The sequence below is a fragment of the Paroedura picta genome, chromosome 7 (assembly GCF_049243985.1).
Source record: "Paroedura picta isolate Pp20150507F chromosome 7, Ppicta_v3.0, whole genome shotgun sequence".
NCBI lineage: Eukaryota > Metazoa > Chordata > Lepidosauria > Squamata > Gekkonidae > Paroedura > Paroedura picta.
This window is the reverse complement of record NC_135375.1, coordinates 15601179-15623130: the sequence shown is the minus strand read 5'-3', so window position 1 is coordinate 15623130 and position 21952 is coordinate 15601179. Positions and strand designations below refer to the sequence as shown.

The 21952-nt window shown below is 47.5% G+C and overlaps 2 protein-coding genes across 5 annotated transcripts in view; one reads left to right on the top strand and one right to left on the bottom strand.

Moving 5' to 3' along the window:
• Positions 1 to 11530, bottom strand: part of C7H18orf54 (chromosome 7 C18orf54 homolog) — an 18707-nt gene extending 7177 nt beyond the window's left edge. The window contains exons 1-4 of one of the 3 annotated variants that reach the window (XM_077346801.1): positions 11430 to 11530; positions 9485 to 9823; positions 6150 to 6932; positions 3439 to 3592 (exon numbers count right to left, since the gene is read on the bottom strand). In XM_077346801.1, the coding sequence (XP_077202916.1) occupies positions 3439 to 3592; positions 6150 to 6932; positions 9485 to 9713 (1166 nt within the window). In that variant the 5' untranslated portion in view covers positions 9714 to 9823; positions 11430 to 11530. Of the gene's footprint in view, positions 1 to 3438; positions 3593 to 6149; positions 6933 to 9484; positions 9824 to 11393 lie in introns of all 3 variants that reach the window. The other 2 variants (XM_077346803.1, XM_077346802.1) reach the window with 2 other exon arrangements.
• On the top strand, positions 11506 to 21769 carry STARD6 (StAR related lipid transfer domain containing 6). Of its 2 annotated transcripts, none has more exons than XM_077346804.1 (7): positions 11506 to 11727; positions 14441 to 14530; positions 15196 to 15245; positions 15536 to 15662; positions 17216 to 17330; positions 19139 to 19232; positions 21168 to 21769. In XM_077346804.1, exons 1-7 carry the CDS (start codon positions 11521 to 11523, stop codon positions 21310 to 21312), a joined length of 828 nt encoding a protein of 275 aa, XP_077202919.1. In that variant the 5' UTR covers positions 11506 to 11520; the 3' UTR covers positions 21313 to 21769. The 2 variants fall into 2 exon arrangements, with proteins under 2 accessions (XP_077202919.1, XP_077202920.1); XM_077346805.1 differs by having other exon boundaries at positions 11602 to 11727; positions 14436 to 14530.
• The last annotated feature ends 183 nt before the right edge of the window (positions 21770 to 21952 follow it).

Below are 21952 nucleotides of genomic sequence, written 5' to 3'. Positions count from 1 at the left end.
ATTAAGGCAGGAGGGGAAAGGTGGCAGACCTCCCCCATTGCTCCCCGCATTGCCCCCCCCCCGGGAGTCCATGGATCCCTGGTTGGGAATGACTGCTCCAACCACTACACAACACTGCTCTCTAGTGCCAAGATTTTAGGCATCGGGAAAACCCTTGCGCCCGTCTGCCAAAAGACAAATGTCAAGGACAACTGGGCAAAGATCAGTTTTCAGAAACATTAAATGCAAAGCTCTTTAAAGGGTGCTCTATTTATCACATGGTGTTTCTCCGCTACCGGCTAGCACAGCTGCGGCAGCTTGCAAAGAAACTGCTTAACCATTTAATACACACGAATTTAGATACATAGCAATGATAAAAGATATGTGCGGGGGAACAAAAAGGCTTAGCAGAAAACTGCACACACAATCTGCCGATGGCTCTAGCTTCAATGGGAGCCCCAAAGCCCCCCCCCCTCAAAATCTAGGCCACACCCTTGCAACTCAACAAGACTGACAATATCCAGGGTGCCATGGCTATACAAAAAAATGACTAGCCGACCACCTACTATCTAGGCCTGCTTGGGTCATCAAGTCGTATCTGATTTATGGTGAGAAAGAAAGAAAGAAAGAAAGAAAGAAAGAAAGAAAGAAAGAAAGAAAGAAAGAAAGAAAGAAAGAAAGAAAGAAAGAACAAAAGAACGAAAGAAAGAACGAGGGAGGGAGGGAGAGAGAGAGAGAGAGAGAGAGAGAGAGAGAGAGAGAGAGAGAGAAAGAAAGAAAGAAAGAAAGAAAGAAAGAAAGAAAGAAAGAAAGAAAGAAAGAAAGAAAGAAAGAAAGAAAGAAAGAAAGAAAGAAAGAAAGAAAGAAAGCTTTCAGGTCATGGGAGAAGAGGTGGTTTGCCATGGCCTTCTTTTGCAGAGCCTTCCTTGGTGGCCTTCAAACACATGAAGCTGTCTTAGGCTGGATTAGACCATCAGTCCCTCAAGGTCATTACTGTCTACTCAGATTGGTGGATGCTCTCCAGAGCCTCAGGCAGAGGTCTATCACTAGTCTGTTTACCTGGAGATGCTGGGATTGAATCCAGGACCTTCTGCAAGCCATGCAGACACTCTACTGCTCAGCCATGGTCCTTCCTGAAAACATCACTTAAATCCCACGTGAAGACATGTGGAGTTGCCTTCCACTGGATCAGACCCCTGGTCCATCCACATCGTTATCGCCTGCTCAGACTGGCAGCAGCTCCTCAGGGTCTCAGGCAGAGGCCTTCCACATTGCCTCCTACCTGGTCCTTTGAACTGGGAGTTTTGTTATTAGTCAGCTCCTGTCTCCAGTGGGCTAGCCATGCCAAGGGTTTGCCGAGACCTGATGTTTCTGGTTTGCCCAACTGAATGCACGCCGATCTGCCTTATACCAATTCAGACCCTTGGTCCATACATGTCAGTATTGCCCGCTCTGGCCAGCAGCAGATCCTCAGGATCTTAGGCTGAGGTCTTTCACTCCACTTTCTGCCTGATCCAGATACCGACCCTGCTTAGCACCTGAAATCGGGCTACATCATCCTGCCTTCCCTCCCCTTACTACCGAACTCTATGCAGTCTAGATTCATTTATCGCATGCTGTGCGTAGTGTAGCCCAGAAATCTGAGGATTCTCTGGCAGCCAGGCAAGGGACGTTTGGAGGGGCTCTGCCATTTCCTGGTGCTGGTGTCCCTTGGAGGAATATCACTGAAATCCTTGGAGGTCTCCCATCCAAATAATAGCCAGGGTCAGCTTCCGGGATCTGATGGGATCGAGCTTGCCCAGGCTCTCCAGAGCCTCAAATGGTCCTGCTTTTCTAAAGGGACCTGCGTCATTTACTAGCCAGGGCAAGAGCCGACGGCTGCTTTGGTTCCAAGCCAACAGCAGCCGCCGGGGGCAGGCAGAACAGCGCAACCAAGCCTTCTCCCTCTGGCTCCTTACCCTTCCTGCAGGCGACTCCGAGCAGGAGTAGCAGCCGTTGACCGTGGCAACCGTCACTGTCTCGGTCCGCCCAGGATTCCCTGGCTGGTTTGCAAAACAGCCCCAAGGAACTGAACTCCACCCAATCTGGCTGGTTCTTCACTTAGCACAGCTGACTTAAAGAAAAGCACTGCAGGAAAACAGTTGCCGAGAGACTTTGTCTCTTGATGTCTAATCTGTTTTTTAGTAATTTTGTAACCGTAGGCTACTCCTGGCGATCCGGGATGAAGACCAAAAACCAAGCAGGTTTGGTGAATCATTCTCAATTACAGAAAACTAACTTCGTAGCTGCCATAATTCATTACATTTTTAAAATGTATTGTTCTTTGAGCTTTCTTCTTGCCGAGGCTGCCCTGTCCCTGCCTTTGATTTCCCAAGCAGCCCCGTATGACCCTTTAAGAACAGGGGCAGAGGGGGTTGGATCAGACAGTGGCCCATCTCGGTGGGCTTTTCGGAGCAGACCAGGGCCCCCGCTCATCTATCATCCTGTTTTGCCGATGCTGATTCTTCAATGGACGATGAGACACCCAGGATTGAGGGCTGCAGCAAAGAGAGGGGCACGAAATGAATGCGGCACAGAATCCCACCCGTTCTCCGGTCAGGTGCAGTAAACGTGGCCTGGAGATTCCAAGAAATGCTCCTGTCTCTGGCCTCAGGCAGGTTTTCAGCTTTTGAATTTTGCAGCTGCTAACTAAATTATGTATTGCTAATGTATGTTTCTCAGCTTGAGCAGAGAAAGAGAGAAAGGAAGGGAGGGAGGAAGCAAGAAAGAGGAAGAGAGAGAAAAAGAAAGAAAAAGACAGAGAGCGATCGAGTGAGAGAGAGAGAAAGAAAGAAATTGATTTGAACAATGTTTTTAAAGGGAGAGCAACTTTCATGCATGCTTATCCAAATAAATCATCTCTAGCTTATCCACTTGGCAAAACTGTCAATTGTAGGATGCTTACTACGTTATTATTAATTGGCAGCCCAAAAACCACAGGTATTCCTCTCAAAAATACATTTCTCTATAGTTTATTGGCCACCTCATGAGAAGGAAGGACTCCCTGGAGAAGAGCCTAATGCTGGGAGCAACTGAGGGCAAAAGAAGAAGGGGACGACAGAGAATGAGGTGGCTGGATGGAGTCACTGAAGCAGTGGGTGTGAGTTTAAATGGACTCCGTGGAATGGTAGAGGACAGGAAGGCCTGGAGGATCATTGTCCAAGGGTTCGTGATGGGTCGGACACGACTTTGCACCTAACAACAACAAAATAGTTTATTCATGCACGGATGGGAGAGGGAGATTGGAAGACGGTTGTCAAAACCAAGATGCTGTATCATCTATCATATTTTAAACCTGGTCTTTACCCAAGGCGCTCCAGACGACCTAGGTATCTCCAGTATGTTGTGGCACTCCTGAAGAATCAAACCGGGAGATCCTGGAAACGTTTTCTAAATCAAACAAGACCTCCTGCTACTCACAAACCAACGGGAACATTATCCCACGATCTTTCTGCCTCCAGGATGTCCACCGTACAAGGACCGCTGTCGTGGTTCTGGAAGCAGGATAGTTCACTGGGGGAGGACGCCAGAGATCTCTTCGCCGCCGGAAGGAGCGCCTGGGGGTCATCATTCTCTAAAATAATTGGGAGCCAAAGTTGAATGCAATTCAGCACATAGGCATGACTCAAACGCGTGCAGTGTATTTATCGGTGCTGACAATCAAATGCAGGTACAAAAGTGTCGAGCGAAAACCCTTTTAAAAGGTAAAGGTATCCCCTGTGCAAGCACCGAGTCATGTCCGACTCTTGGGGTGACGCCCTCCAGCGTTTTCATGGCAGACTCAATACGGGGTGGTTTGCCAGTGCCTTCCCCAGTCATTACCGTTTACCCCCCAGCAAGCAAGCTGGGTACTCATTTTACCGACCTCGGAAGGATGGAAGACTGAGTCAACCCTGAGCCGGCTGCTGGGATCAAACTCCCAGCCTCATGGGCAGAGCTTCAGACTGCATGTCTGCTGCCTTTCCATTCTGCGCCACAAGAGGCTCATATCTCATCTTTTAGCGGAACCCAAAAAGAAAGCTGAAAAGCCCTGGAGGGGTGAGTTGCATTGACTTGTTGCAGGGAGTACACCAAAGAGGCTGTAAGAGAAACGAGTCTGTGGCAGCTGTGTTTCTTCTAGACCTGAAACGGAGAACTTGAGACGTCTCTGCAGCAGGATAGGAAGAAAGGACGTGTTCCTTATATTCAGCCTGCCAGAGCTCAATGAACTGAGGTGGATAACACAGCAAATAACAAGTGCCTTGATTAAGTGCTCATATTTTCTTAGCCTGCCCCATCACTGGCTGCTTGAGGCAGGCTCACACTCATACCTAAATAAAATCAGAGTCCAGTAGCGCCTTTAAGACCAACAAAGATTTATTCAAGGCGTGAGCTTTCGAGGGCAAGCACTCTTTGTCAGACAAAGAACTGGCCATCATAACAGTGAGAATAACTGATGGTCAGTTCTTAGTCTGACAGAGTGCTTGACTCGAAAGCTCATGCCCTGAATAAATCTTTGTTGGTCTTAAAGGTGCTACTGGACTCTGATTTTATTGTGCTATTTCAGACCAACACGGCTACTCATTTGAACTCATTCCAAAAGATACCAATAAGGAGACGCCTTACTGAACTCCACGGCCCCCTTCTCTCCTGATGTTGAACTGTTCAATTCCCTTATCAATCAGAAGCAGGAAGTCATGGTTGTATCTTCTCGGCAGGGGTGTTTTTGGTCACCAAGGAGCAACTGCTGCTGACGCTTCCGTCTAGAAGAACGAAAGTCGCCCCACCCCACCCCACCCCCAAGCGTATAGTAAAATTCAAATCCATCGCATCAAACAGGAGTTGATAATGGAAGGAGAAAGGCAGGTTGCTAGGAATTTAAGATTGCAAAGGATACAGATTGTCTGGGTATCAGCTGAAAAGGAGGCCATGTTGAAGAGATTCCAATTAATAGAGACATAATCTGTGACGGCTGGGAGCAGCGGTCTTCATAATTCCTAAGCCCTAAGTAGGCGGAGAAAAGGGCAGAGCCAGTCCAGGTGAGAGGCCAATCAGAAGGCATGAAGCTGCGGGCCTACTCCAAGGCCTGCAGGGAAGCCGGCCACTCAGAGGGGAGGGGGCGGGTGGGGAGTGTTGCCTGTGGGCCTCAGAGCAGGCCCGCCGTGTCGGTGACACGGCAGGCCTGCTCCGAGGCACGCGGGGAAACCGGGGATGGGGGGCCTGAGCGGGGGGTCCCTGGTGTTGCGGGGGATGCCGCTACGGGCCACCCCCTTTCAAAGCCCATTCTTATGAACGGGCTTTGAAGCCCTGTAGGGTAAATAAAATGGCTTGGCACAGGGAACTAAGGAAACAAAATGGTTAATAAGATTCCCTGGGTATAGAATATGAAGAAGGTAGGGTTGCCAGACACCCCCCTGCCCCCATGGAGATCTCCAGCTGGCAGGCCCCACTACCCAGCAACCAATCAGCTGGCTGGCGGGGAGAATATATCTCCCAAAAGGGGGGGGGGGCTCTGTCGATGTGCAGGGACATGCCCACATGATCTGGAAGCAATGTCATCGTGTCAGGAAGACACTGTGGTATTTGGGCAAAAACTCTTTGGTAGAAACCAAATTTGCCATAGAGTTTTTGCCCAAATATCCACATACCACCCTCCCCTAGCATGGCGACATCACATCGGGATCACATTGACAGTGATGTAGGCACACTGCGGCACATCAGCACAGCCTCCTTCCTGCTGCTCCTCATAGGTCCTACCACCCAATCCTCTAACAGTTGTATCTGGCCATCCTTGAAGGGCAGAAACTATTATTTTGACAAGAAAATCATTGAGTACAACACAGAAAACTGTAAGAGTCCCTCTCCCCTCCCCTTCGCTGGCAGTCTCCTAGCAGTGGCTGGACAGATCCTTATCCTGGATGCTTGAGGCTGTTCCTGAATTGATCAGAGGGCTGGATTAGATGGCCTCTATGGCACCTTCCAACTCTCGGATTCTATGATGAAACACCATAACAACAAAGAGTTAGCAGGCAACATGGTTGGGCGAGACTGCATTTTCCCTGGACCAGTAGCAAAAGGGTGGCACCGAGACGTAATTCAATGAATTCTGGATTCACCATATCTTTACAACTCAGAACTAGATCAAGTGTTACCTGTCCATGAGTTACCTGTCCACGAATGCCTGCCCTCTCCTGCACCATCGGATGCGAAGCACACCCTCCGGCTATCATCTTGGCAGGTTCTTAGAACAGCATCCTTATCCCGTAGGTCCACCAAGCCACCGTGTTCAGAATGCCTAGAGCTGTTTGATCTGCCCGGGTTCCGGTTGCTTCTTAGTTTCCCGCTCCCTTCCAAGTGGTAAGAATCGCTCCCCACATCGCTGGTTTGGGAGAAACATTCAACCGCTGAATTTGGCAAGAGGTTATGGCTGTCGAGCCAAGCCGGGTACTTGGAATCAGGAATGCTGCTGATCCCCGAAACACTCAAGTCAGATTTTTGACATGTAAGCCACCTCGGATAGTTCTTGTGAAACACGGGTCCCGATTCCTCCTGCTCAATGAAGTGGTTCTGCAGAGAATGCCAGGAAGGGCCAGAATCATATTTAAGAAAGGTATGTTGGGCGGGGATCTTTCTGCTAAAGTCTTTGTACGAAGAGGAAATAATAGGATCTCCCGGAAAACTCAGTCCTCCTTCGTGGCCAAAGGAAGCAGTCTGCTGATGGATGTAAGAAGAAGTCTGAGATTTCCTCTTTGATCTGCTATAGTGATGCACTGGCCGTAAGGCGACGACTTGATTGAAAGACACAGAGCCGTCCGGAGGAAAGGCTAGAAGGTCGTCCGTGGTGAGACTCAGCAAGTCTGACTCACAAGCGATTTTTCTCCTCAAAAAGGGAGAGACGGGAACTTTCACTGCATGATGCATTAAGTTCTCCAGAGCTGGGAAACAAGATATAATTTAGCTGAATCCACACATTTCCCCACCCCCTCTCAAAGTAAAAGATGCTTTGAAAGTTGCAGTTACTATAGCTTTGTGCTAGACGTTTATTATATTATTATTATTATTATTATTATTATTATTATTAATTAAATTTCTAGCCCGCCACTCTCATGAAGGCTCGTGGCGGGTTACAATACGCATAACATCCCCAATAAATATTACCCCTAAAAGACTATGAAATGCAACATAATGGCCCTGCAGTCACACATTTATCCAAGATAAATCATTATTTCCAGGGAAGTCCTGTGCTACATTCATAGTCTGAGTGATGCAGGGACGCAAAGAAACCCCTGGGTCAGAAGGGTCATGTTTTCTGTGCTTAATTTCAGGATTGCTAGGGTCACCCACAATAGAATCACAGAATCATAGAGTTGGAAGGGGCCATACATGCCATCTAGTCCAACCCCCTGCTCAACGCAGGATCAGCCCAAAGCATCCAAAAGCAGAGGTAGTCAACCTGTGGTCCTCCAGATGTCAACCTGTGGTCCTCCAGAGCTGGAAGGGGCTCGTGGGAGTTGTAGTCCATGGCCATCTGGAGGACCACAGGTTGACTACCCCTGTCCTAAAGCATCCGAGAAAAGTGGGTATCCAACCTTTGCTTGAAGACTGCCAGTGAGGGGGAGCTCACCACCTCCTTAGGCAGCCTATTCCACTGCTGAACTACTCTGACTGTGAAAATGTTTTTCCTGATATCTAGCCTATATCGTTGTACTTGTAGTTTAAACCCATTACTGCGCGTCCTTTCCTCTGCAGCCAACGGAAACAGCATCCTGCCCTCTTCTAGCTTAGCGAATGTATTATGCACAACTTCACACCTACCTGTTTTTGAGACCACAAAGGCCTCACTGAGCAACCATTCCATATAGGCCGAAGGCAGAGTCGTCAGTCAGTTGTTTATTACACTCATCCATTACTTTATTTAGATTTATATCCCACCATTCCCTTGACAAACAAGGCTCCTGGGAGCCGATGTCAAGAGTAAAATACAATTCAATAAACAATTGTGAGAACAACAATAATAAATATAAAACACAATTTAAAACCAACAATTTCAATCTCCCATTGAACGCACGCCTGCATTCAGTAAAACGATCTAGAAGAAACAATATTTTAAAACTGCCAGCTATATATTAGTTCAGCCGTGGAATAGGCTGCCTAAGGAGGTGGTGAGCTCCCCCTCACTGGCAGTCTTCAAGCAAAGGTTGGATACACACTTTTCTTGGATGCTTTAGGATGCTTAGGGCTGATCCTGCGTTGAGCAGGGGGTTGGACTGGATGGCCTGTATGGCCCCTTCCAACTCTATGATTCTATGATTCTATATTATTATTATTAAACTTATATATCACCCTCCCCTGAGGATTAAGCTCCATGTTCCTTTTATTCACAATGCCCGTCATTGGTTCCAGGAGAGCACTTTTTCCGGAGGGAACCATCATGGCCCCGTGGAAGCCCTGAAGCTGATGCTCTTCAACCTTCATCTGGAGGACCACAGGTTGACTACCCCTGAGGATATATAGCCTTCTCTGTCCTCGCCCCCACCTGGTGGAATGAGCTCCTGGAGGCGATCAGGGCACTGACGGAGCTAAAACAGTTCCGCAGGGCCTGCAAAAGGAGCTCTTTCCCCAGGCATTTGGCCGAGACCGAGCGAAACCAGCAGCATCTACAGGGCCCTTGCTCCCTCCCTCCCAGAAATCCATTCATGTGTTCTGCCCCTGGACCGGTTTGCCCTGTTACAGCTACAATTATTACTGTTAATATTGTTATTGTTGTGGGGTAGAGCCTGTGCTTGGCCTGCATGGTTCTACATTCTATGTAAACCGCCCTGAGCCTCAGGGGAGGGTGGTATATAAATACAACAAACAAGCAAATAAATATGTAATGACTAATTGAAAGCCCGATTCAGGTGGGTAGCTGTGTTGGTTTGAAGCAACACAGCAAAGTTTGAGTCCAAAACTTTTACCTAGAATTAAAGTTGGCTGCTCTTAAAAGTGTCACTGGACTCAAACTTTTCTACTTAAAAGCCTGTTGGAAGAGCTCACCTGTGCAAGCCCTGTGGGAGATAACAAGGGCATGGGCATGATCTAATTAAACCACTCTTTCTCAACAGTTTTACCATTGAGAATCCCCTGAAACATTCTTGACGCTTTGAGAAACCTCAGAAGTGGTGTGATGGTGCAGAATATGGTTGGGAAGCAGAGCTGTGGACACGCCTACCCCAGCCCCCTCCCCTTCCCTCCCCCGGCAGGCCTATCATTGGCCATTTGGGGAGGGAGGTTTGACTCAGCCACATATAGTCCTATCACCCAATAAATGCTTGACAAAATTAGAATTAGGGACCAGTAATGTCAGAATGATATCAGCAATGCTAAAAGAAATGGTATTAAGGAGATTCTGAGGTTCACACCATTTCAACAGCGGCCTGGAAGGCTAGCCAAGTTTCCATTCATCACCCATTCTGCCAGGGGGAAAAAAGCCCAAATCACTACATACCATATTTTTGCTGGAAACAATCCTTGGAAGGCCTGATGTCTCTAGGAGTGCTGTGATTCACGCAGATTTTTCCAGGCTTTATTTGCGGGGACACAAGGCTGAGATCGTAATCTTTAATATAGGCCTCCAAAGCTTGCGATGCTGAGCTATACTGCTTGTCGTTGTACTGGACTGGACTGTGCTCCTCCAAGGAACTGCTGCTATTACTCCGGAGGTGATAACTTGCCATAAGAAAAAACGGCGTAGATCCCAGGGAGCAGATGCGACCTTTTCAAATTAAACCTGCCATTGCTTTTCATCCAACTGGAGGTCAGGAACTGTCATTCATGTTTCTGAAAACTGTCAATAAATGGGGGGGGGAGGGAGAGAGAAATCAGTTGTCTTGACATTTATTAAAGGTAAGACCTTGTTCATTTACTATGATGTTCAAAAAGTCTCGTAAACCAAGGTTGCCGTCCCTTCCAATTTGACCACTCTGGTGGTCAAATATTCACTATGAGAGGTAGGAATATAATTTAAGCCTCAGCTAGGTTTGTCAGCCTTGGAGAGGGGGGAGCTGAAGGTCTCCAGAATTAGAACTCAGCCCCTGGCAACAGTGACCAGTTGCCGTATGAAAAAACTGGCTGCTTTGGAGGATAAACTCTATGGCATCCTTTTCCAGCCTTTTGACTGTGGAGGTAGTGCTGAAATATTTTTCAGGCTTCAACGTGCCAGGGAGTGATGTCAGTTTGCCACACCTCACTTCCACACACCTTTCCTTTTTGTTTCAGAGCCAAAAACAGCAGGGACAGAGTGTGTGTGTGGGGGGGCTGTTTTGAACCCCCCCCCCCACATCACTATACCATTGAGGGGCCTTTGCAGTATCATACGGTGCCACTCTATGGCATTGTAGCCCACCTCCCCAAACCCCTCCCTCCCCACGTTGCACACCCCAAATCTCTGTTTTCCAATCCTGAGCTGGCAATCCTCGTCTCAAGTGTCAGACAATACACCTCACAAAGACTGAATCAGACCCTTTGGCCAATATCGTCTACTTAGACAAGCAGCCGCTGTCCAAGATCTCAGGCACAGAAATGTCTTTCACATCACCGACTGTCTGATCGTTTTTATTTAAGTGGAGATGCCAGTGATTGAACCTGGGACCATCTGCATGCCAAGAGGGGGCTCTTTCACAGAGCCAACCAATCATCTCAATATAGTCACAAATGAACACACACATGAAAACTGCCTTGTACAGCATCAGACCCTTGGTCCACCAGAGTATTGCCTACTCAGGCTGGCAGCAGCTCTCCAGGGTTTCACCCACAGAGCAAATCAATCATTTCAATATATCTACAAAGACACATATGAAAACTGCCTTGTACAGCATCAGACCCTTGGTCCACCAAAGAGTATTGCCTACTCAGGCTGGCAGCAGCTCTCCAGGGTTTCACCCACAGAGAAAATCAATCATTTCAACATATTCACAAAGACACACATGGAACTGCCTTATACAGCATCAGACCCTTGGTCCACCAAAGTCAGCATTGCCTACTCAGGCTGGCAGCAGCTCTCCAAGGTCTCCCACAGAGCAAGTCAATCAATTCAATATATTCCCAAAGACACACATGAAAACTGCCTTATACCATATCAGACCCTTGGTCCACTAAAGTCACCATTGCCTACTCAGGCTGGCAGCAGCTCTCCAGGGTCTCGGCTTAGTGGTCTTTCACATCACGTGGTCCTTTCAGCTGGGGGCTGAACCTGGGGACCGTCTGCATCCCATGCAGAAGCTTTACCCCTGAGCCACGGTCCTTCCCATGGTGAACTCACCCCCCCACCCCCACCCCCACCCCCACCCCCACCCCCACCCCCACCCCCACCCCCACCCCCACACATTCCAAACCCGTGAATGCAACGGGACCCTCACGTCTGAACGCGGGCAACACGCTCCTTGCAAGCCCACCTGTTTTCTCCTTGCCCCCCAGCCGCTTCCCCGTCCTCCTCCTCCTCCTCCCGCCCCTCGTTTTGAAAAGGGAAACGCCACCGCCTCCAAAATGGCGCCGCCGGGCCGCCCTGCGCATGCTCGCCTTCCCGCGGCGTTCGAGCGGACCACAACTCCCGGCACGCCCCGCGCCCGTCGGCGTCACAATGCCCGCGAGCCGCACTGCCCCCCGCCGCTGAGCCGCGGGCGCTGCAGGCGGGAGGAGGCGATGGAGGGCGGGGGATGCTGCGGCGTCCCGCAGTCCGCCTCTTCCGCCCAGGTGAGCGCCCCGGGGTGGAGCCTCCGCCCGCGGAGCGACTCCAGCCTGAGCCGGGGATGCGGCACTGCCGGTGGAACTGCTGAAGCCGCCCCTGGAGAGGCAGCGTCCCGTGGTCCTGCATATAAGAACTGCCCTAGGATGGGAAGGGGTGCGGTGTCCTGGTTAAGAGCGGCGGATGCGGACTGGAGAACCGGGTTCGATTCCCCGCTCCTCCACATGCAGCCAGCTGGGGGACCTTGGCCTGTCCCAGTTCTCTTCAAATGCCAGTTTTATAGGTTACATTGTCAAGTGCCCCAAGCTTGCAGGGTGGGGCGGTATATAAAACAAGCGATAACTAAAATTAGAGCTGTTCTAGCAGAGCTCTCTCAGCACGCCTAACTCACAGGTAGGGAAAAGACCCCTTCGGGTCTTGCAAAGCAGGGTATTAAAAAAAAACACATCTGACATTTCATCCCACACATCTGTGGGATCTGGCATCTCATCCCACATCTGGCATTTCATCCCACCTAAAAATGCCCTATGTTGCAATAGAAAACAGCCAGAGTCCAGCAACACCTTAAAGACTAACAAGATTTGTGGCAGGGCAGGAGCCACGAGAAGCAGGGCAAGGGGCTGGCTGGTCTTATGAATGCCCTTCTTTGGCCTCTCTAGGTTCTGGGTGTCCCCTCAAGATCTGTACATTGGGGTCTTCCTTGGTGTCTCCCATCCAAGTACTCCGCTTCCAAGATCTGAGGAGACCAAACCAGCCTGGGCCATCCAGGCGATCCTGGTCACTAATTTACTCTGAGGTGCCAGTGCACATGAAATGAGGACCTGGGTATTTAAAAAGCCTGCCCCCCAGAAGATATATCTGCCCTCCCAGATTGTATGCGGGAAACTAACGGGAAACTTGTGTGTCACAGGATGTCAAGACTCAGTCTAAAAATGTTTGCTTGTTCATGCGGCATGCATTCTCAGGCACGCTGTCCCTCCAGCTTGTTTTGGAAACATGAACAAGGGACCTGAACGATTAACAGATTTGCACTTGAAATTTGGGACCGCCTCAGTTCATCTGAGTTGTTGCATGATGCAGCTCAGTGTAAACATCACTTTGGACACAACACCCTCATCAAACGGCGTTCCCCAGTCCCTCTCCTTGGAAACACTGGTAAAACTATGGGGCTGCGATGAGAACCCTGATGAACCTCAAACTGATCACAAGTGGCTCACAGGGAAAGCAGCACCTGGTAGCCTAGAAATATGATCTGGGGTGGTCGAAAAGCAGTTTTATGCTGCCAGGCCAGACTTCAACCCCCAGCATCTCCAGTTAAAAAGATCAGACAAACAGCATCCTGAGGAGCGAAAGAGGCCAGAGGAAAGAGCCCTTTCAGGGGCTGCAGGCCTCTCTGGAATTCTGACTCAGGAGGTTTGGTGCAAATGATAAAGGGCTGCCATGGGTGGCAACCACCAAATGTCACTGCATGAGGTTTTGCCTAACTTTAGCACGAACTCTTCCACACTGGCCAAAGCCATCTGAAAACAACAACAACACAGCCAATTAGAACAGCCAATCGGAAGACTTGCTGTGCAAAAGCCTTACTTTCTTAAAATACTTTGCGGGCACTTCAACTATAGAATCAAATTAGGAAAGAACTCATGACATCTCTCCCACTAACCAGGAAGATTTCTGGAACACTATCTGATAAAAAATAAAATTAAAAAAAAAAAGTTCATTTCTGCAGCTGCCAAATTTGCTTGGTTGGCTACCAGGATAAGGAAGTTTTGGAAGCAATCTGAAGGAAATATGCCAAAGGTTTGTGCTGCTTGCTAAATTTACAATGTATCTTAGATTATGGAATCTTAAAGTTTAACATTGTTCTTATTTATGGTTCTTGGAATTTTCCTGTTTTATTTTTTGTAAGTTTTAATTTCTTTTATCTGTATGCATGCTGTAGCCTGGTCAAGTATCGTAATAAATCTGATGTAAGTTGGTGGCTACCAGGAAAGGTGTCACTGGGGACCCCTGATAAAGAGGAAATGGGCCACTGAGTTTGCGAGTCCTACTGAGAGCCAGCTTGGTGTAGTGGTTAAGAGTGGCAGCTTCTAATCTGGTGAGCCAAGTTTGATTCCCCGCTCCCCCACATGCAGCCAGCTGAGTGACTTTGGGTTCGCCACAGCACTGAGAAAACTGTTCTGACCGAACAGTGATATCAGGGCTCTCTCAGCCTCACCCACCTCACAGGGTGTCTGTTGTGGGGAGAGGAAGGGAAGGCGACTGTAAGCCGCTTTGAGACTCCTTTGGATAGAGATAAGCGGCATATAAGAACCGACTCTTCTTCTTCAGTAATCTCAGGGCTCTCTCAGCCTCCCCTCCCTCACAGGGTGTCTGTTGTGGGGAGAGGAAAGGGAAGGCGATTGGAAGCCGCTTTGAGACTTCTTTGGGTAGAGAAATGTGGCATATAAGAACCGACTCTTCTTCTTCAGTAATATCAGGGTTCCCTCAGCCTCACCTCCCTCACAGGGTGTCTGTTGTGGGGAGAGGAAAGGGAAGGCAACTCTAAGCCGTTTTGAGACTCCTTCGGGTAGAGAAAAGTGGCATATAAGAACCAACTCTTCTGCTGCAGACAAACAGACAGCACATTATGGCCTGCATAGACCTGAGACGGTACTCCTCTTGCTTTTCCCTCTCCCTTGGCGAAACGTTCTCCCCTTTGTCTGCATTTGTGAAGGACAGATGGATTACAAGAAAATCTCAGAAGACGTGTCTAGGAAGGTGCTGTTGTACTTGAAGGATACATCAGGATGGCAAGAGGTCAAAAAAGGAGTAAGTGGCAATTGATCTTCTGAAAGTTATTTCCCTCTTGCGAGTGACGTCCCAGAAGTTAGCAATGTGTGTGAAGTTTAACAGGTCCTCTTGTGCATATTTGTTTTTCAATACAGTGTGGTGTAGTGGATACATTAGCGGGCTAGCACCCTGAGTGACCCAAGTTCAAATCCCCGCTTCTACAATGGAACCTTGCTAGGTGACCTTAGGGCCCTTATAAGCCCTCAGCCTGGCCTACCCCACAAGGCTGCTGTGAGAAAGTGGAGGAGAGGACAATGTTCTAAAAGCTGCTTTTGAGCCTCAAAGGGGGAGAAAAGCAGGATATAAATAAATGCATGTACTTGTGCCTCGAGCCTTCGGGGGGAGGCGGGGTATAAATATAAATATAATAATAATAATAATAATAAAAAAAGAAGAAAATAAATCCCTATGTTTTGGTAAATCTTTCAGTCTGGTAAACAGGAGAGAATTCATATTTGCCCTGGGTGGGTTGCATGGTCCTTTGGAGTGACTTAGAATTTAGACTTTAAATAGCATGTGCATTAAGAAATAACAACTCGCCATCTTCTAAAAATAATAAATGGCTGAATTTCGCAATTGCATTAGTGGTATCTCTGAAGTAGAGGCATTTGACTGTTTGTTTTCTTTCCTCTTGTCAACCTGAGAAACATATTACTGTGTCAGCAAGACCATCAACAGACTACCCAGGAAACATGTACGTACATCAGCTTGGCTTTCAGTGTCATCGGAGATCATGCTTGCTTCGATCCTAGCTTGGCCCTCTGTATGATCATTAATATCATTAATATGGCCAAACACATAACAGGCGGGGTGGGTGAGAGATGGTCACGGAGGGGGCAAAGGGCAGCAGCAACAGGTGGTTGCAGGAACTGGGGGGTGGGGGGTGGCAGCTCTGGATGGTTCCTCTTAAACATCAGTGTCTGTAGGAATTGAGTTCATCCCATCTGTAACAGAAATCAAATCTTGTTTCTATCTTGGACCCAGGTACCGTGTGGAAGCCACGATGGAACAACCAGCTGAGAAAGTTCTTTCGTTAATGTACCTTCCTGAGTACCGTACCAAGTGGGACAGATCCTTACAGTCGTACAAGATCATAGACAGAATTGATCAGGTGATTCAGTAAAATTGATGCAGAGCGTTTCAGTCCAGTGGATCTTCTTCAGTGGCTAATTATAGACCCACACATGCATAAATCACTATAAACAAAAAGACTTAGAATCATAGAACCATAGAGTTGGAAGGGATCTCTAGGGTCATCTAGTCCACCCCCCTGCAGAATGCTGGAAATTCAACACTATCTGCCCACTCACAGTGACTTCAATTCCATGTCTAGATGATGCCCCTTTCCTCCCAAATAAATCCCACCAGAATCTCTGGCCAGCCTGGTCTGGAAGAAATTTGCCTTCGCACCCCAATTTGCCTTCGGACAATCAGCATTTCCCTGGGGATGAATGGAAAGGCCACAAGAGCCAATCTTAGACACAATCACTTCTGTCCACCCACTTACAATTTTCCAAAATTCATAGAATCAGCATTTCTATTGTGAAATTTCAAGGGGGCAGCAGGTTAGAGTGGATGAGCGATAGGGTTGTGAGTGACATGCATAGTGCAGGGGGTTGGACTAGATGATCCAGGAGGTCCCTTCCAACTCTATGATTCTACTAGCCAAGAAGGTTGATTGTTAGAATTTGCCTTTCTGTAAACCTTTCCTGGACTGAAGTAAAATCTCTGCGTGTGGCCTTGTGTATATCAGAAGGTGAATTCTGTCCATCATAATATAGACCCAAGATCTTTATTGGCACCTCTGTGTAGTACAGACTTGTATTCAACCTTCCTGACTGTAAAAAAAGTTTTTGTTGTTTTGTTATAGGTCATTTTGTTAGCTGGGCACTGTGAAACTCAATGTGTATTTAATATATCTTTACGATTATAATGTATGGGCTGTTAAAATTTAACTGATGATGGAATCCAGACTTGTCAAGGGGGAAGACCATGGCTGCCCAGCTAATCCCATGGTGCATGCGATAGCAATCTTTTCTCACTTTCCGATACTGTGGAAGATCACCCCAAACGTGAAGCCAGTGAAGAAGCATAATGGGGGCAGGGTGGGTAGAAAAAGCAGCTAAAGCACCCCCTGTGGCCACTTGATGATCCAGTAGGACTACCAGTTCTAGGTTGGGAGGTACCTGGAGATTTTGGTGGATTGGGCCTATGAAAAGCAGGGTTTGGGGAGGAGAGGGACTTCATTTGGATGTAATGCTGTGGAACCCACCTTCCATAGCAGCCACATGCTCCAGGGAACTGATTTCAGTCTCCGGCAGATACAGGAAGCATGTTCATGAGGTCCCGCCCCAAATCTCACCCAATCCCAACTCTGCCCCCAAAATGTTTCCCAAGCCCTAACTGGCAACCCTAGTTGGAATCTCGGGAGCTCTCTAGGCTAGGGGTAGTCAACCTGTGGTCCTCCAGATGTCCATGAACTACAATTCCCATGAGCTGCTGCCAGCAAATGCTGGCAGGGGCTCATGGGAATTGTAGTCCATGGACATCTGGAGGACCACAGGTTGACTACCCCTGACAACCCTAACTCATACCCTGTTAATTTGTTGTAGGGATTCTTCTGTTGATGGTTTGATTTCTTTTCTTTTTAAAATGTAATTGCAGGACACTGCTATTTATCACAGTGTTACGCATAGCTATGGCTTGGGGCTGGTTCCACCAAGAGATTTCGTCTACATTTTGCACATTAAAAAATACAACGATCTTCTTACTACAAATTGTAAGTAACCGTTACACCTTGGGGACAGTGTAATGTTTGAATGGATATGGGTGCATGAATGAGACAGATTTTCATTCCCCTTTGCTAGGCTGGGATAAACCCTTGGATTGCCAACTCTGGATTGGAAACATCTGGAGATTTTTTTTTGGGGGGGGGTGGAGACGGGAAAAGGTGGGGGTTGGGGAGAGGATAGGGACCTGGGGATCTCCTTGAATTATAGCTCATCTCCAGACTAAAGAGATCATTTCACTCATTGCAATACATGCATTAATAAGAGAACACACCATTGAAATTTTTGGCAGGCATTGGAAGAGAGCTAATGGCTGATAAATAGGTATCTTCATGCATTCATTGATTGACTTTGGTACATTACAGCTCTTACTTTGGAGCTTTTATTGGCTGCTAAGCATATTAGAGTGGTTTCTCAGTGGAACAGGCTTCCTTGGGAGGTGGTGGGTTGTCCATCTTTGGAGATTTCTAAACAGAGGCTGGAGAGCCATCTGACGGAGAGGCTGATTCTGTGAAGGCTCAAGGGGGTGGCAGGTGACAGTGGATGAGCAATAGGGTTGTGAGTGTCCTGCATTGTGCAGGGGGTTGGACTAGATGACCCATGAGGCCCCTTCCAACTTTATGATTCTATATATGTGTAATGAATGGGTATGTGCTATAACCAGATCTCTGAAGAAGGCCCTACAAGGGGCAAAATGCATCCGTCTATTGGTTCTTATAGTACATAGCACACTGTTTTGCAATAACCAGTGGGCTGTATATATGTTTTTTAATTCTTAAAGTTTTTTAGACTGTGCAGAATAAACGTTATATCATTTTAACATTAATACAGACATTCAACCGTTAAAGGTAATGTAATAGAGTCCACCCTCCAGGGGAATGCTGGCAGGGGCTCATGGTAATTGTAGTCCATAGACATCTGGAGGGCCACAGTTTGACTACCCCTGCCCTAGATAATGCCTGGTCAGCTGCGAGTTCCATGGAGGCAGCTAGAAAGGGGATACATGAATGGGGGGGGGGGGGGACTAGGGACATATTTTTTTGGCCTTGGCTCTAAGTTGATGGAACACTCTCCCTGGGGAGATCAGGGCCCTGCACGTCTTGGGAGAGTTCCACAGGGCCTGTAAAACAGCTGTGTTGTTGGGTTTATGGTCGACACCAGGAATGACATTGAAATTCTGGCCTCCCTGCCCAAAACAGCCAAATCTTCACCACATTGACATCGGTACCCCACCCCCTGGGAAAGGAGAGGTGGTCTGAATCAACTGCATGTAGAATGTGTGGCCCCCCTGCTTACCCCCACTTTGGGGGCTATTTTTGGATAAGTGCTCCCTCTTTGAGCCAAGCTCTTATAAAATACATCCCAATTTGTTTGCCTGGCTCACTGGATTGTTTTCTCCTCTACGGGAAAGCAAATGAATAGAATTTAAGATTGTGGTTTTAATTGGGTTTTAGTATTTTTACTTGTTATTTTATATTTTGTACTCTTTCCCTGTTGTACACTGCCCCTGGACCATTTTTGGTTAGGGTTGGTTTAGAAATGTCATCTCAATATAAATAAATAAAATAAATAGTTGTCATTTTATCAGTGTTTTTATATATGTTGTTATATGTCCTGAGCCTTCGGGGAATGGTGGGTTATAAATAAATAAAAAATAAGTATATTGGTGATAGATCATATACCAATTTCAGGGCTCTTCTAGTCTGCTGTAAGAAACTCAGGTGTTAACTTGAGAAACCCAATGCCATTCAAGGTGACGTGCTTGCTCTTTGAACAGAATTTAAATCCTGTTTTGTAGCTACCAGCGTGGATCATCCCAAATGCCCTCCATGTCCTTCTTACATTCGTGGACGCACCTTTCCTTCCAGCTATGCATGTTATCCTTCACCAGAGTAAGTGTTTGTAGATTGTACTGCAGAAACATGATTCATTAGCACGGCAACTTCCAGCTGGAGGAGCTTTTTACAGCCCGATTCGGGTTTTTTTAACGTCTTAAATTTATTTTATTTCTTTAGAGTTATAATCCATCTTCGCTGTTGGAGGCGAATTCAGGATGGTGAACAACATATACATTTTAATACAATGAATTGCGCTAAAATCATGTTGAAATTTTCAGAATCTGAAAGCACAAAACCAGATGTCTGAGACCCAAACCCTAGGTCCTGGGTAAGATACGATGTAGGAAGTGCGCAATTTGAACCTGCCTCTCTTGAAGAAAGATGGGAAACACCTACCAGGATGTCCTTCTGACCTCCAGCTGGAAGGCCAATTTAGGTTTCAGGTGGAAGAACTTGTTCTACCAGGCAGAAGCCAGGTCCCAAAAGGGCCTGACTGATTAAGGCCAGCCAAATCTCCCCTGGGCCTGGAACTACCAGCTTGTTGGTGTTGGCTGAGCACAAATGTGCCATAACCAGGTTTGGTTCCTGAGGAAGAAACTCTTAAATCCAAAATATTCTGAAGCATTTGACATCGTAAATGAAGGATCCCTGAACTTTTTGCACCTGCAAGCCCTTTTGGAATTCTGACACAGCACAGGTGTCCGCAGTTACAAAATGGCTGCCACAGGAGTGGGACCGGCCACAAAATGGCCACCACAGCTTCCCTTCAGTCACACAGTCTTGTGCTGTGGTGAAAGTGGCTGCCAATGTCTTTTAAAAACCTGCAGAGCCAATTCAATGTTCAGCTGCCAGTCAGAAAGCTTGCTGGGCCAAAGACCGTCCTCACTTCTCACTTCCTAAAAATGCTTGGTGGATGTCAGGAATGGTGTTAGTGTCATGGAACCCATTATGCTAAATCATCACTTCATTACATATAAAGGTCTTAACTTTCACAGATCCCCAAGGCCAAAATTCATTCACGCAGACGATTTTAAGACAAGCAAACTATTGGGGGGGGGGGAGAGGAGACTCTTGAAGAATGGCTCCCTCTCACACCGCAGCTGATGAATACCAACTTTGGTCTGCAGAGACTGTTTTTAAAAACACAGTGCTTGTCGTGGATGAAAGACTTCAGCCTAGCTTTATCCCTGACTTGCTAGTTTTCCATTAGTGGGGATTCTTTTAAAGCAATATTATTGTGGGGAAAAATGTGATCCCCAGTTTCTGTAGGAAATTTTGAAGTTAACTATGCCATTTCTATCCCAACCTTCCCCCAATGAGGCCAGGGTTGTGTTGCCAGCTTGGAGTTGAGAAATACTAGAAGATTTTTTTTGGGGGGGGGGGGTGATAATGGTGTGGGATGAGGCCATCCAGCCAGCCTTGAGGTTCCCTCACGAGAAGCAGAAAAACAGAATATCCTGGCCAAAAAGCTACTTTAGTACCCAGCATGGCGGTGGTATTGGCAGGCTGCCACGAGGCCCCACAGATAGAACATAGAAAGATTCGAGATCAGTTGTAATTTCAGAATTCTAGACCTCATCTTGATTTTTAATCAGTTTTCCAGTTTACTCCAATCAAGAAGCAGCGTTGTTTTTTTTATACCCTGCTTTTCACTACCCCAAGGATTCTCAAAGCGGCTTACAATCGCCTTCCCTTCCTCTCGCCACAACAGACAACCTGTGAGGTAAGTGGGCGTGAGATATCCCCGAGAGAACTGCCCTGAGAAAAGCTCTAACAGGACTGTGACTAGCTGGCTGTATGGTGGAGTGGAGAATCAAGCTTGGTGCTCCAGATTAGAAGCCACCGCTTTTAACCACTACACCAAGCTGGCTCTCCAAGGAAGGCTGGAGTTGGCATATGAAAATCCTCTATTCTGTAATAACCTGTTTGACGCCAAGGGCTGAGCATTCTCCGAGGCCTATTTTTAGCCAATGATTATTTCCCTTTCAGTAATCCAGAGCACTGCAAATTGGTGGGCCTCATCCAGGTGGATTTAGGAGGAATGATGCTTCCTTCGGTGGTGCACTCAGTGATGCCGATGAGTCTCATGAATTTTGTCACGGACTGCAGAGCCGGCATGAAGAAGCTGAAGTAACCAGATGCCCCAGAGAAGCCTACCGGAGATTGGAAGAAAGGATGCACTGAAGTTTGGTTTCATTTAAAGCAGGGGTGGGCAAACTGTGGCCCTCCAGATGTCCATGGACTACAGTTCCCATGAACCCCTGCCAGCATTTGCTGGCAGGGGCTCATGGGAATTATGGTCCACGGACATCTGGAGGGCCACAGTTTGCTCCCCCCTGATTTAAAGTCTTAAAGGGAATACGTTCAGCTGGGACCACAATGGAGCAGGCCAAAGGTCCACCTAATCCATCATATTGCCTTCAAGAACACCCACGCAAGGTGCACCAAGGAAGTCCTCAAGCTGTGTCTCAGGGAGATGGCCATCTGCTGAAGAGCTTAGAGAAAGCTCAAGCCGACGGACAAGAGGAAACATTGTTTTCTTTTTTCCCTCCATCCAGAATCTTCTTTATAAACCTCCCATTGTGTCTAAATGCTTTGGCTAAATCACACATTCCTTGTTTGTAAGGAACTGCTCCAAGGTGACCATTTCATGGAATTGTCGAGGGCTTTCACGGCTGGTGCCTACTGGATCTTGTGGGTTTTCGGGGCTGGGTGGCCAGGGTTTGGTAGTTTAGCGTCAGGGACTACAAAGTACCAAGTCACGGCCACAGATC